The sequence below is a fragment of the Alexandromys fortis genome, unplaced genomic scaffold (assembly GCF_014885135.2).
Source record: "Alexandromys fortis isolate MF-2015 unplaced genomic scaffold, M_Fortis_MF-2015_v1.1 scaffold_6, whole genome shotgun sequence".
Taxonomy (NCBI): domain Eukaryota; kingdom Metazoa; phylum Chordata; class Mammalia; order Rodentia; family Cricetidae; genus Alexandromys; species Alexandromys fortis.
In genome coordinates this window covers 6,769,650-6,784,835 of record NW_026067902.1, presented here as the reverse complement: position 1 = coordinate 6,784,835, position 15,186 = coordinate 6,769,650, and the positions used below count along the sequence as shown (strand labels likewise).

Here is a 15,186-nt window from a genome sequence, read left to right as displayed (position 1 = left end):
CTTTCTTTTTCTTTCTTTCTTCCTTCCTTCCTCCCCTGCCCCTCTCTTTTTTAAAACAAAGTATCACCACATAGGGGTTCTTAAGATTTATTTGTTTTGTATACAGTGTTCTGCCTGCAGGCCAGAAGTGAGCACCAGATCTTATCATTGGTGGTTGTGAGCCACCATGCGGTTGCTGGGAATTGAACTCAGGGCCTCTAGAAGAGCAGTAAGTGCTATTAATCACTGAGCCATCTCTCCAGCCCCAGAACCACAAATTCTTAATTCAAAATATCAAAGAACCCATACAGAGTGTTGTAATATGCTGGCCTGGTCTGTCACCTGGGTACCCTGTCCCTTTAAGAGACAAGCTCTGCCCACTCCCAACCTCCCCTCCCCGTTCTGCTGCAGCAATTGGATCTCCCAACTCCTCTCCATTTTCCTCTCTCTCTCTCTCTCTCTCTCTTTGCCATTCTTCTAGAAAGGCAACTTGTGCCTCACTCCCCCCCCCTTTTCCTCCATAACCCACTAAATAAATTCTATATCCAAACTCTCTCTGCATGGCTTATTTGTCTCTCTCCTGCCAAGGCCTCAGGCCACCTGCCAGGGGACCTGCTGAGGCCTCGGGTGGCCTGCCACTGGCCCTCGTGGGACTGTGGGCCCCTCATGGGACTGGTCCCCACCTCTTTATAAATGCTAACATAAAATCTTAAAGCAACTCTCCAACTTCCTTGTGAAACTCCACGAGGCTGACCTGAACCTGGTACTCACTCTATAGAACAGACCTTGACTCAGATTTACCCACCTCTGCCTCCTGAGTGCTAGGGTTAAAGGCACATGCCATCACTCCCGTTTTTTAGTTTTATAGAAGCTCATAGTCAGAGATTACTTTGAGTCTCAAATGAGACTTGGACTTTCCAACAGTGTTGGAGGGCCAGAAAGACCGTTCAGCAGATAGAGGCTCTCATCCTCAAGCCTGATGATCTGGGTTCAGTTCTCAGGATCTGCATGGTGGAAGGAGAGTCACTCCTGCAAATTGTCCTCTGCCTCCACATGCAGTGACACTCATGCCTGTACACAAACATGCATGATCACACACAATAAACAGTGTGCATTGCTATGTGTACATCCTGTGAGTGTGCATGTGCTATTGCCAACATGTGGCTGTCAGAGGACAATCTCAGCCATTGCTCCTCGACTTCCATTCTGTCACAGGGACTTTGTTGTTTGCCACTATGAACTCTAAGATGCTTAGCCCTTGAGCTTCTGAAGGATTCCTGTGTAGTCAGGTTTTCTTTGGACCACCAGCTCCTAAATAATGACACAGAGACTTATTATTAAGCATTAAAGCTTGACTTTAGCTTAGGCATATTCCCAACTAGTTCTTAAAACTTAAATTAACCCATATATATTCATCTATATTCTGTCTCATGGCTTGCTACCTCACCTCCATCTCGTACGTCCTACTTTCTTTATGATGGGCTGGTGAATCTTGCCTCTTCTTCCCAGAGTTCCTATCTCTGCCTGAAGTCCTGCCTAACGATTGGCTGTTCATTTCTTTACTAAACCAATTAGAAGGTGCCTTGGAAGAAGACACATCTTCACAGCGTACAAAAAGATTATCCCACAACATTCCTGTCTCGGCCTCCCGTTTTACCATATCAACACTGTGATTACCTCGTCTGGCTTTACATTGGTTCTGGAACTTCAAGCATCATACATGGGTCGCAATCACTTTATCCACTGTGCCTATCACCCCAGTACTTACTGTTTTTGTTTATGCTGCTTCAGGGCTGGCAAGATGGCTCAGGGGATGGAAGTACTCGCTGTCCAGACTGACTACCCACATGGAGGAAGGAGAGAACTGACTCCCAAGCTGTTCTCTAACCTCTACATATACACTGCGGCACGCATATGCCATTACTGACATACATCAAACACAGAACACATACAATAACATGTTCAAAAACTGTTTTAAGTATGTGGCATGAGAACATTGGACTGTGACCTCTGGTGTTAGTATAGCTTTATAAGGCTCCCATTTAAAAACTTGGTATGATTAAAATTTTATTCCAATGAATAAAGGATAAAGGCTTAAAAAGCTATGGGTACTTTATAAATGTTAACAGGATCGCTAACAGTTTGTTCCCTGCTCTTTAACTAGCTGTCCAGTCTTAGAATCTGACCTGTGCCCACAGTTAAGTCCAAATAAATTCATAATCTAAGTGAAACTAGTTTAAGTATGATGTGTAGGTGTGAGCATAGCTGTCACATGTGAGATCAAAGGAAGGTCTTGTGGACTTGGTTCTGTCCTTTCACTTACTTTATGTGGGCTCAGGAGGTCGCCAGATTTATGCAGCAAGCACCTTTACCCATCAAGCCACAGCTCAGGATTCCTCTGAGTAGCCCTGCTGTCCTGGAACTAACTCATCACTCTGTAGACCAGGCTGGTCTTGAACTCAGAGATCCTCCTGCCTCTGCTTCTGTGCTAAGACTAAAGGCGTGTGCCACCACTGCCTGACATCTTTACATCTTTTATTTTCTTTAAATAAATATTAGCATTATTCTAGAACTACTTCAAGTAAGGTGGTTAGGTCCACTCTCTTCCCTGGCAGTGCACACCATAGATCCCAGGATCAAGTATCTGGATGCTGCAGATCTGGGATTTTTAGGATAGTCTCTAGTATTTGTATTGTTGCAGTCCTTACGACCTATACTTTCAAATAACACCCGAATACTCTCATATTTTCATATGTATCAAAACTACATCAGGGCTAGTGAGATGGCTGGCCTGTAAAGGCACACAACCCAAATTCCAACCCTAGATAGAGGCCCGTCCCCCGTCTGAGGTATTTGCTAGCGTTCTGAGGCATGCAGGGCTTTGGTAGCTCAGACCCTAACTCCCTACCTCAAGTGCAGACTCAGCGATTCAGAGGCTGGAACATAACCAGGACACCAGCTGAGGTCATTTTAGCAGTGACCAGCCCCTACTGAGTCTCCTCTGTGCAATCTTATGCTCTCCTTAAATGTGACTTGCACGTGGCACATTCCAGTGCATTCTCTACCACAGAGAGCGTGTCACTGCCAGCTCAATGTGGTAAACGTGGCATCATTGTCATTAATGACACAGGGCTCAGAGTAGGAAACTTTTATTCTTTAAAAGCAATTATTTAGAGGAAAAGGATTAAAAACCATAGTTGGCAATCAGAGCAGCCATTATTAGAACAGCACATGCTACTAAAACAATCTTTTTCATCTAAGATGCTCCTTGTTGGGTAGGCGTCTATGACACACACACACTATACACGACGGAGCATGTTCTAGTGAGCAGGACTTAAGATTCTCAAGTGGACAAGAGTCTTGAGTTACTCTAGACATTTTTATTTCTTACAATGGAAATGGTAATTTGATTAGACTTTTTCAGAGCTGATAAAGGCCATCCACCTCACTCCAGCAGACAGACCTTCAGAGACCAGTGTGAGTAATCCCAGAAAAAAGGCACTTGAAACACACTTGACAAGGAATGATACCAACGCACTGAGAGCTGGTCTGTCTTGTACAAGTCTTTACCACAGTTCAAATAAACTGTGCATTCATTCTCTCTCCCCACTATAGGTAGTACATACATTCTGTCCGTGCTGATACATACAGACGTACCAACACTGGTACACATTTCTAGAGAGGGAAAAAAATCAATTGTTTAAAAGTTCACAGAAGTTCTAATCACTTTTTTAGAACAAAGAAGATGCATGAACCACTGCAAAAAGCACCCACTAAACCTTTCTATGTACCAAAAAGGGGAGAGGCAGTAAAAGAAATACCTGGATCTTCCTCAGGCTATCAACTATTAAAATAATAAAATCTAGTATTTAAAAAAGCTTATTCCATTGCAGGGCACAATTTTTTGGTACTGTAAATCTCATAGGCGCACACATCCATATTGCTTAAGTAGAGGAGGATGGATGAGAGGGAACTTCCTTTCTCTGCTCATCATGTTAGCTAGCTTGTATTATTCATCTTTGCTTAAAATATAAACAAAGTCTTACATATCAACATTTTCAGGATATTGACATTAGTTTTAAGTACTCAAAGTCTGTTACAGAAACAGGACTGCTGTACCCACCCATTACCGCATGTTGGAGCTGCAGTGCTGACTAACCCCATCTGCATCAGAAGCAAACAAAGGCTTATTTCTTCCCAGGAACAGGGAGGTGTACACACATCCTGAGGATAGGAAAACACATTTAGTGATGTCATCTAAAGTGTAACTGCCGGCTGCAGAATGCCTCGGAACAAAGAGCAATCTCTTAAGAGCCAGATCCCACGCATTTCTGTTTTTTAGCTGCTGGCTCCTCAGCCGCGTGTGAGTCTAAAGTGCTTGCACAAGACTTGAGGCTGGGGTCCGCTCGAAGGCTGTCTGAGACAACGGTGATGCCGGACAGAAGGTATCCTCCTCCTCCACTCATCAGCAATTTGGGATGACTCCGATCCGGCAAAACCTAACCAAGGCAGAAAAAAACGGACATTCATATCTTTCTGAATTCTTATAGACTATATCAACAATGTAATAAAAATCAGAATTTAAATGACAAATTCCCTTGATTTAATATGACTAACTTTTAAGAAGACCACTTCTTCATAGCACAATGTGGAAGGTATAAAAACAAAGCGATCTATTTGTCTTAAACAAGAATAACTGAAGCCCTGTTTCTCTCAAATTGAATGCTAGTGTGAGGGGGGACGGTGAATAGTTTCTGTAGTAATTCTGGCTCTGGGAAGCTTCATGGCAACAATCGAGTGTGTGGTATATGGAGAAACAACACAGGATGGACACTCCCCTGAGGTTAACTCCTGCAAGGGCTCTTCTCACTTCTTACTCTGTATTCAACAGCATCCTTACCATGGTAGGAACGGATACCAACCAGCAGGACTGACGGAACACCTGGTAACACAGAAGTGCCCCCTCCAACCTCCCTTCCTGAAGGAACTCACTATGAGGTTATTCAGGCAGCAAAGTCTCCAGCTGCTGTGACTTTGGGATCTGCTGCAGGGATCATACTGAGACCAAACTGAGCCCAGGCACAAGAGCCGACCACTCTTACTCAGTTCAGGAGGTCCCTTTCATGGGCAGTCTTTACTCCCGGCTCCTCACTGGCCTGCCTGAGACTATCTCAGCGTACAGATGTAGGCTGTTCCTTTTCTCTTTTCTAAGTACTAACCTACATAATTCCATTCCCCTCCTGCCCCCGCCCTCTCTCTCTCAATATATATTTAAAGTCCCCTTTGCCCTAATAAACCCTCTTATAAAATGTCTACCTTGGCATATTATCTGAGGATATGGCTCAGCGGCAGAGTACTTGCCCAGCCTGCCTGAGATGCTGATTCTGATCTCTAACACTGCCAGAGAGGGGGTAGGTGAGAGAGAGGGTGAGCACTAACAGAGCTCAGTATGTGAGTTCTGGAATAACACACCTCCCACCGGTGGATCCTGAACTGGCTGGGAAGATGCTGCAGCATAGGACAGGGTCACTTCATTTGCAGTGACCCACCTCCATTGACAAGGTCTTGAGAGTAGTATAATCAGGTATTTGCATTTTAAATACTCTGGACTAGTCAGGCACAGAGGCAGGTGGATCTCCCTGAGTTCAAGGCCAGCTTGATATACAAAGGGAGTTATAGGACAGCTAGGGTCACACAGAGAAACCCTGTCTCAAAAAACTAAACCAATTCAACCAACCAATCAACCAAACCAACAAACAAAAAAACCCAGCAACCCACCTCCCCCTTCCTCTGGACCAGAGTCACAGAACAGTGCACCCTGATATGAAAAGGTCAGGAAGCCACGGTATTTTCTGAGTGACAGGCAGACACTTCCACTATTGCCACTGTAAACCATGGTTTTATTTAACAACTTGCAGTATGGTGGCAAAGAGCCAGCAGCTCTGGAGCCTGTGGTGAGAATGCTTACCTGGTAATTTCTGAGCCAGGTTTCAGACAGTCTCAAGTTGATGACACCTCCTCTCTCCCGAAGCTTTGTATAGCATTCCAACAAAGGCTAAAGGCAAAACCAGAATCCTGTTAGGTATTTTCTGAGCTCCAACAGGGGGATCAAAATTCAGGTGTAGGAATTCTGCATTTTGTCTCAGCATTTACCTCTTTATACTGACAGTAGACCACAAACGGTCTTGATGGGGCCACAAAGTCTAGCAAAGACAGCAGCAGTGGAGTGGGGTGGAAACGACTGGCCACAATCAAACTGCAAGGGAAACAGAGACAACATTCCTCTAAACATTCCTCCACATCCTCCCAGTGGAACACGGCTTTTAAGTGTATTTAAAATGATCACATATAGCCAGGCAGTGGTGGTGCACACCTTTAATCCCAGCACTTGGGAGGCAGAGGCAGGCGGGTCTCTGTGAGCTCAAGGCCAGCCTGGTCTATAGAGTGAGTTCCAGGACAGCCAGGACTGTTACACAGAGAAACCTGGCCTCTGGGGAAAATAAAACAAAAATAAATAAATAATAAATAAAATAAAAAAATAAAATGATCACCTAGTTATGCATGGTTAAAATCCTAACACTGAGGCCTAGGCAGGAGGATTGCCTTGAGTTCCACAACTGTATAGGGAGTAGGCCAGTGTGACCTATACAAATACAACATTCTAGAAATTCAAAGCAGAATGACATCATGAGCTATTTATTTCTAAGAAACTGGATTATAAGCATTTGTGTTGCCTGGCAGCTAAATGTAGGATATTCTTGTATATTTGCTTTTAGATTACCTGGAAGCAAATCTGACACCACACTTCTGAATCCACCTCCCATTGACAGAGGCATTGTTTCCCTTTATAGACGTATTTTATTTTAGTGTGTGTGCCCACAGAGGCCAAGTGTCAGATGCCCTGGAACTAGAGTTATAGACAGTTGTGAGCTGCCAATATGGGTGCTGGTTACTGAACACCAGTTCTCTGTAAGAGTAGCAAGCACTCTCTTTTAACCACTTAGCCATCTCTCTAGCCTCTGACAGGGGTTTTCATTGGCTTGTTTTTGGCCAGCATTACAGCCATATTAATGCTCCACCCCCAACACCTAACAACTATTCAGTCCTATCTGATATCATTGCTTAATGTTCAGATTTCCTTGAAACTCAAATTACACCTCCAACTTACCCCTCTGCTAGACTTGGCATTTCTTTAAAAACAATCAACCAACTACTTATTTTACTAGCCTTAAAATAAAAGTCTTGATAAACTGTTTCTTTTTTGATTATGAATGTGTACGCCTGCATGTAGATATGTGTATGAGTGTGCAGGGGTCCAAGGAGGCTACAGGTGTTGGATTTCCTCCCAGACACTGAAGTCACCAGGCAGGGTGCTGGGAGCCTAACTCTGGTCCTTTGCTAGACCAGTGTGTGCTCTTAAATGCTGAACCTTCTCCCTAGCCCAGACCCAGTCTCTCAAAAATCAAAACAATCAAAAGAAAATCTTCATCTCACTTCCCACAAGAATCAGGACAGGGGAAAGAAAACGCTGATGCACTGGAAGCAGAACGCAGCAAGCACCGCAGCAGCACCGAGGAGTGCCCCGCAGCCCTCATCAACATACCCATCTGCATTTCTTTCTCCCAGCAGAGCGGCAGCCTCTAAATGTCTTTTCCTCTGCTCTTCTTGTCTTCTTTGCTTTTCCTGAATCTGAACAGCAAGAACCCAATGCACTGAGGTCATTCAGCCAGATTTATCAAAATGCTCTGTTTCATCAGAGCAGAGGTATTCAGAAGACAACAGAGAAAGGGGCAGTTTATAAGGACGATGAGGATGCCTGAGGAAGTTATACTCAAATGTCAGCCCTAAGTCACCTGAGCACTGCTGAAGCTGCTGCTAAAGTCACCCAGAGTTCCAGCCCACAGACTAAGTCACACAGCTGTGTATAAACACACCCATTTCCCCCAGTTGTTTCTGACAGTTATCATCTAGGGACCTAATGTTTCAAAGTTAACTCAAATCTCACAACTTAATGATTCACTGGGTCTGCGGCTATTACAAGGATAAAGACTGTTGACATTCTTACATAATCTCTTTTGTTTCCTTTTTCTTTAGGCTCCTTATTCTCTGGGTCCCGAGGAACAGTTTCCTTTGTTCTCTGTTCTTCTAGGTTACTTTCTGGGGCTTCTGCTATGCTGTCCTCATCGGCTTGTTCAGATATCTGTTGTTCCTCATGTTCACCATTACTCTGTTCAACCGGAGTGCTGTCCTTAGGCTCCGAGGACAGCATCTCAGCAGAAAATGTTCCATTTAGAAGACTGTTTATTTTGTTGAGGGGGAATTCATGAAGACCACTGAGGAAAGATTTGGGAAATCCAAAACAAGCTGTTGCTGCCCGAACAGGTCCATCTCCAGGGTACAGCTGAATAATGGAGCCAAAACCTGAACAGACAAAACAAATGGAAGGAATCTAGACTGTGCAATGCCCAAGTCCTCACACAATTAATTCATGACTCTTCTCCAGTGTCTAGAGGGTGAAGAATGCTGCAACCCATCTGGAGGTTCTTGACCGCTATGAATATTTCATTCCCTACAGAGAGAATATAATTCCAAAGCAAACAGGGAATTTTAAAGAAGCTTATCTCCTCAGGACACTATGGCAGGGAGACCCAGTGATCCTGTTTAGTTACACGATTTAGGTTCATCCACAGAGAGGGTAAATTCATGCTTATCTTCCACAGAGTCAGAGAAACCCAGACAGATCAGCTTGTGTATTCCAAGAGAGGATACCTCCTGGGAAGCCTCCCTATTCAGCCCTTAGTGCCTGACAACACAGTAAATCATGAGCCAGCTGCATTCCAGAGTCATCCCCACACACACCAAAGCAGGAAAGGCCAGCATTTGGACGTCTTTCCTCACATCAGGGCAGTTTACAGTATTTGAAAAACACTGAAGCTTACCTCCCATTCGCTCCATCATGGCACCTAGCACCAAGCCCGAACACGTTTCCATGACAATCATTTTATTGCCAGCACGGATATTTCCCAATGTCAGCATCTGGGCTAGTGTATCATATCTCATGTGGCTAAGGGAAAAAAGGATGATCCATTTACTTTTAGTTAAGTAAAGCCTGATGTTTAATAATTGTTTTTCTAGCTGTTTCATAAAAATTATGTTGATAAGATTATTGTTTGCTTGAGGCGACAGTAAAAGGACTTACAATTTATGAGGAAGGAGGACACTTTATGCAGGTGAGCAAGCTTTTCATTTTACTTAAAATCATGACTCTCTTAAAGACATATTTTCCCCCAATTATACTTTGAAAGGAAACAAAGCGTACTTAATTTTTCCAGGTTCTCTTGCATAATACATAATTGAAAGAATACGGGTAGATGGCTTCAAAATAGTAACGATGGCTTCATATCTAGGGGAATTAAAAGCAGAATAACAATTTAAAATACCTTATTTTTAGTAGTATTTACTTAGTAAATAAAAAAATGTGCTATTTTCAATCATTTCAAACAAAACGACTTACTTTTTCTTCTTCTTTTTAATATATTTATCTTGGGCAAATTCTGTCTTGTCGCGGAATGTTGTACTATTTTCAATTAGCTGCTGAACTATTTCCTGTAAGAAAAGGAGGAGCAAGCAGATTTCCTGAGGCTTCACTGTCTTACCCCGGCACTTAGCCAAAGGTCTCATCTCCAGTCCCTCCTCCACGAAGTCCAGGCGGCTCAACTGTGTTTCTACACTCTACTTAGGACTTGCAATGAACACATTACAACTCCATTTAGGTTTGTTTTTTTTCTGGTGTTGGGGATGGAACTCAGGGCCTTGTTCACACAACTCCTTTAAACCAAGCTAAAGGAAGAGAGATATCCAAGAAGGGGAGACGAGATGAAGATCAGCCAAGATCAAAACAAACAAGCTGTTCCCTTCTCTTCCACTAACACTTTTAGTGCTGCCTCTCACCCATTATCCCTATGCATAAAAAACAAAATCCCTGTGGGTTCAATTGCGACATATTTTAACTGACACCCCATTTTACCTCAAGATCGGCATTAGAAACAAGTTTGTTACACACAAACGAAGGGAAAGAATCCTTTTTACCTCTCCTTTAATGCCCTTGTCTTTCAGAGCCTTTATATCATCTTGAGTAAGTTTCTGGGACTTTCCATCATCAACTATATTTCGATTATCAGTGCCCGCTTCTTTAGTCTCTAAAGAAAGAAATGGCTTCATGATAATTGTGATATAAAACTACTATTAAAATTATATTACTTAATTTTACATATATTTGTATATGTGTGGGCTCACACGTGGTGTGGTGCACATTGGTCCTAGGACATGGTTCTTTCTCCCCTCCCACCAAATAGGTCTCAGTGAATTCAGGTCGTCAGACTTGGTAACAGGTCCTTACCCACTAAGCCATCTTGCTGGCCCTCATTTGAAATTATTTCACAATGTTTTCTTTAAAAAAAAAATTTTTTTTTTTTTTTTTTAGAGAGTTGGGCATAGCAGCACAGACCTTTAATCTCAACGCTAGGGAGGCAGAGGCAGGAGAATCCCTGAGTTTGAGGCCAGCCTGGTCTACATGTCAGGGACAGCAAGGGCTATGTAGAGACCCTATCTCAAAAATTAAAAAAAAAAAGATAAGATTTAATTTTGTTATGAGTGTTTGCCTACATGTATGTATGTGTATCAGATGCATGCCTAGTGCCTGGACTCAGAACAGGGTATCAGATGCCTGGAACTGGAGCCACAGGTGGTTGTGAGCATCATACGGGCATTCAGAACTAAACCTAGGTGCTCTAGAAGAAACAAGTCGGCCTACCCGCTGAGCCATCTCACCAACTCCTCAGAGTTTCTTTTTGGGATAAGTTCCAGGTAACACAGGCTGGCCTCAAGCTCATGATATAGCTCCATATGAAGCTGAACTCTGATTCTCGCACCTCAATCCCACAAGTACTTCAATTACACGCTCATGGTGTGCTGCAGATGAAGCTGGGGCCTTGTGCACACTGGGTAAATGCCCTACCAACTGAACTACATGCCCGCATCTGCAACCCTTCTTTTCCCAAGTTCCCTTTTACACCTAGTCCATCAGCCCCTCAAGTCAGCTTTGGCTTTTTAGGATCACCTCTTGTTTTAGCTAAGTTTTCTGGAGAGCATCCAAATTAAATGGAAGTCTGCCTAGCTAACTGTAGACCGTCCATCTCATACATCCCGCGTGGGGTACCTGAAGTAGGCTCTTCCTTCTTCTTCTTGAGCTGAAGGCATCCTCCATTGCTCACTTCAAATGTTGACCCATAACTATGGCCAATGGCATTATCCAGATAAAACCACTGTTTCTCAAACGTTACTTTCCTGAGGAAGGAAAAGCGACCAGTCAACTGACTTCTTTTACATCCGTGCTACAACAGGGGCACTCATTCTCACGATGCACAGTGAACAGCACTGCTTCTAGGTACAAACCTGACAAATGAACTAGAGAGAACCAGGCTGAGGAGAGACAAACATTCATAAAGAAGCTAGGAAAACACTGACTTTTAGAAGAAAAAAGATACTCCTTTTATGGGGCACAGATCTGCTTGCACTTTGCTTAAACTCACAGATTCTGAAGATCTCGACATGCAGTTGACTGTCGAGATTCCCAGGCCATGAGGATGTAGAGATATCTCTTGTCGCTGGCACTAGAAAACCCCTAACGAGATAACCGCTGAGACGACAACAATTTTTCAAACTCCCTGGTCTCTGTCTAACTGGCTATTCTACTAGAGAAGTGGCAAATCCTAATAACCCGTATTAGAAATAAACATTAGTGGCAATCCAGACATCTGAACTGAAGTGAACACTGACGGTGCACTGCTGAGGGCGGGGCGTTGGGCTCTCCTGTCACTCAGCCCTGTACTTACTTTCAAAGGGAAGCACACAACAAAATCCCTTCCCCTTCAAAGAAAGGAAATGAATCCCTGCTGAGTAATAACTAGATGTTAAGCAGCCTGTGTACCCTTTCCATCCTCACAGTAATCCTGGGATGCCCTTTTCCAGGACAGAAATCTGAGACCCTGGGAAAACTGTACTGTTTAAGATGCTAAATTCCAGGCCACACTGGCCTTAGCCACAGTGTTGAAACATGGTCTTCTGAATTGCAGTGTTCCCTCCAAACTGAAATACTTCCTCTAGGTGGGGACGAGACACCAGCTTTCAAGCAACAGGTCACACACTGGAGAACAAAATCTTCAAATTCTTGAAGGTCTCCTACCCATCAACATTAAAAGGAGTAAACACGCTGGGTAGAGTGTGTGGGGGACAACTCTGACCAGTCAGACTGCTGAGAGAAGTTCAACTCTGGAGCTGCTCTACAGCCTCTGGGTTGCACGTGTGTAATGACTCCCCAGAAGTATGTCACATAACACACAAGGACACCTGCTGTGTGTGCTTGCTTGTGTGAGGAGCTAAAGCTGGGGGACTCATACAGGTCTGCAGTGTTTTTCCATATCATCCAGCCAAAGTTGACACAAGAGCGTTGTACCCGAGGAAGCGCCAGAGCCCAGCGGGCACACACAGCATTCTGAGTTCTGAGACTGGCCCTGGTGAATTCTGTTTGCGCCCTCTCACTCCTCCCTTGTTTTCTCTGTTTCTACAGGCTCGCAGAATGGGCTTCCCACTGCTGCTGGTCCTCCACGTGACAGGGTTCTCTATCCGGTCACCTCTTTGTGCATCACATCTTTTAGTAAAAACGGTTTCTACTCTTAGTGTGTGTGCGTGCGCGCACATCCGTGTGGTATATGTACATGTATGTTTCAGGACCACAGCGTGCATGTGGAAGTCAGGAGACGAACTCCATCTTATTCTGAGGCAAATTCTCTTTTGTTTACTGCTGAGTATGTCAGGCCAGCTGGCCCTCAAACTTCTAGGGCATCTCCTGTCTCTGCTTCCCTCTTGCTGGATGAATGCTGACATCACAGATACATGTATACCACTATATCTCATGCTTGTGTGCTAACAGCTTTACTCACTGGGCCATCTCCCTAGCTTCATTCATCAAATGCCAATTGAACCATATGACCCTCAGGCCAGCTTCAGTGTTTAACACCAGGTGCTTTAAGGGGCTGCAAATCTGGCCCAAGCTGAGCAAATATTTTGAGTCTTATATGTTGGTTACTGAAAATCCAGCAAAGGATAAGAGTTGTCTCTATTAGGAGCACTTTAAGAGCCCACCTGAGTTCACAAAAATACAGTGGCAATGAGGACAGTTGTTAAGACTTCTCTAATTTCAACTACCAAAAAAATCTTATCAATGGAGAATTTTAAAATGCTCAAAAGATTTTTGATTTTAGCCAGGCGGTGGTGATGCACGCCTTTAATCCCAGCACTCAGGAGGCAGAGGCAGGCGGATCTGTGTGAATTAGAGACCAGCCTGATCTACAAGAGCTAGTTCCAGGACAGGCTCCAAAACCACAGAGAAACCCTGTCTAAAAAACCAAAAAAAAAAAAAAAAACAAACAAACAAACAAAAAATCAAAACAAAAAAAAAATTTGATTTTAGCTGAGAATGAACATTCCGCCCCCCTGATCTTTTTTTTTTTCTTTATCAAACTGTGCTTGTGCCAAGAAAGGTTGGTTACAAACTGACTTGATGCACTGGACACTGCTGCCTGTCTAACTGGTTTTATTTTGTTGAGCCCTTGGTCAGGCTGCCCTCAGACTCTCAAGCATGACCCTGAACTTCTGATCTCCCTTTCCTCCGCCTCCCAAGCACTGGAACTGCAGGCCTGCACCAACAGTCTATCAATGCAGTGCTGGAAACTACACCTAGGGCTTGGAGCACGCCAGACACGCACTCGAGCAACTGAGCTACATCCCCAGCCCTTAGGATTTTTACTGTTTCCTGCTCCATTTCAAATACTACTCAATGGTTTGAATCAAACAGTAGCAAAAATAACTTAATGCCAAGTGAGCATTAGAAGGGGTTCCAAATTTCATGATACCCAGTTTTCTGACCCACAAAGAGTTGTTCTCCTGATCTTGTACAATTTACTTATTTTCAAGGAGTAGCAAGTGAATGGCAATGTGACTCAGCGGCAGAGCCCTTGTCTAACATGCAGAGCCTCTGCACTACAACAATCAAGCAAATAATGAAGCAGTATGATACATACGTACAAAAGAAAACTTCACTGTACCAAAGTAACCTAATATCCCAATAAATTCTAACCATCACTAAGCTATCAGGATTAAGTAACTTAATCAGCTCTGTCACAAAGTTATCAAACCCAATTAAACCCAATTATGTATGAGCTCTGAGCTCTTAAGTGGAACTGTTTGTGAACAGTTCGATTTTCCAGGACCTTTAATACCTTGATATAAAAAGAAGGGCTCACAGTAATTGCACACTGTAGGAATTTGGATTTTCTTATTCATAGAAGACAGATTTTTCCCGCTGAGGTCGAGAAGAGGTCTGCCTACCTGAAAGTCAGACTAAGTGTAAGAGATTTTTTTCTCTCTCCTCCCTCCTCTCTCTTACAGAGGAAGTCAAATTTATGGGAAAGGTGGGGATGAGAGTCAGCCATAATGAAGAGATCTCAATGTAAAAGGCTGGAGGAGTTCCGTAATAGAGAAGACCCTAAGAACCTAAGGAAAGCACCCTCGGGGACGGCAGTACCAAGAACGGAATTCCTGGGAAGGGAATCCGGCGCTGAAGGTAGAAGGTTGGGGAATCAAAGGTAGAGGCGAGTACTGTAGAATGAGAAAGGGGCAAATGAAGTCCTAGAGGCCAAGGATGCAAAAAGATCCCAGTGGGAAACGGCCTCTGTGGTAGGAAGTTCTGAGTGATGGCAACAACGGTTGGGGGGCCGGATTTAAAGAACCAAGAGTGGGACACTGGAGGGGGTGATTATTTAGGTGATGGGGCGCGCCGGCCAAGGCCAGTAACTTGACTTACTTTCTCCGCTGGACTTGCACTGCTTTGAACACATCTTCCCGCTTCAGAACCACGAAGTCGCCGTCACGGATGCAGTGCTCCCCGGGCTGCGGGCTTGGCTGCTCCGCTGATGCTTCCATGGACATCAGACCGTTTCCAAACTCCGTAACCGGCTCCAGCCGTCAGCAGCACCACACGACCCAGAGGAATCTACCCTTCCGCCAGCACCGCCCCCACGTGCTGCGCGCCGCTTCCGCTTTCCGGCTCCCGCTTCCGGGAGCCCCGCGGCTTCCGTCTGGCTGAAC

General features: G+C 44.2%; 1 protein-coding gene across 3 annotated transcripts; it reads right to left on the bottom strand.

The window, feature by feature from the left end:
- Nucleotides 1–3,112: 3,112 nt before the first annotated feature.
- Trmt6 (tRNA methyltransferase 6 non-catalytic subunit) lies at nt 3,113–15,124 on the bottom strand. Of its 3 annotated transcripts, XM_050132961.1 has the most exons (11): nt 14,903–15,124; nt 11,198–11,325; nt 10,069–10,178; nt 9,494–9,585; nt 9,299–9,382; nt 8,919–9,043; nt 8,045–8,400; nt 7,583–7,668; nt 6,133–6,235; nt 5,948–6,034; nt 3,113–4,478 (listed from the first exon to the last, which is right to left on the bottom strand). In XM_050132961.1, the coding sequence occupies exons 1-11, from the start codon at nt 15,025–15,027 to the stop codon at nt 4,287–4,289; spliced, it is 1,488 nt and encodes a 495-aa protein (XP_049988918.1). In that variant the 5' UTR covers nt 15,028–15,124; the 3' UTR covers nt 3,113–4,286. The 3 variants fall into 3 exon arrangements, with proteins under 3 accessions (XP_049988918.1, XP_049988924.1, XP_049988930.1); XM_050132967.1 differs by lacking the exon at nt 10,069–10,178 and having other exon boundaries at nt 14,903–15,051; XM_050132973.1 differs by lacking the exons at nt 9,494–9,585; nt 10,069–10,178; nt 11,198–11,325; nt 14,903–15,124 and having other exon boundaries at nt 9,179–9,323.
- Nucleotides 15,125–15,186: the final 62 nt, after the last annotated feature.

Excerpts from the sequence above, each read along its gene's own strand:
- Trmt6 (XM_050132961.1), bottom strand. The coding sequence starts at position 15,027 with ATGTCCATGGAAGCATCAGCGGAGCAGCCAAGCCCGCAGCCCGGGGAG. Across the intron at positions 8,401-8,918 it reads CATGATGGAGCGAATGGGAG|GTTTTGGCTCCATTATTCAG; the intron begins GTAAGCTTCAGT and ends TTGTCTGTTCAG. Across the intron at positions 7,669-8,044 it reads AAGGAAACAAAAGAGATTAT|ATTCAGGAAAAGCAAAGAAG; the intron begins GTAAGAATGTCA and ends CTTGCTGTTCAG.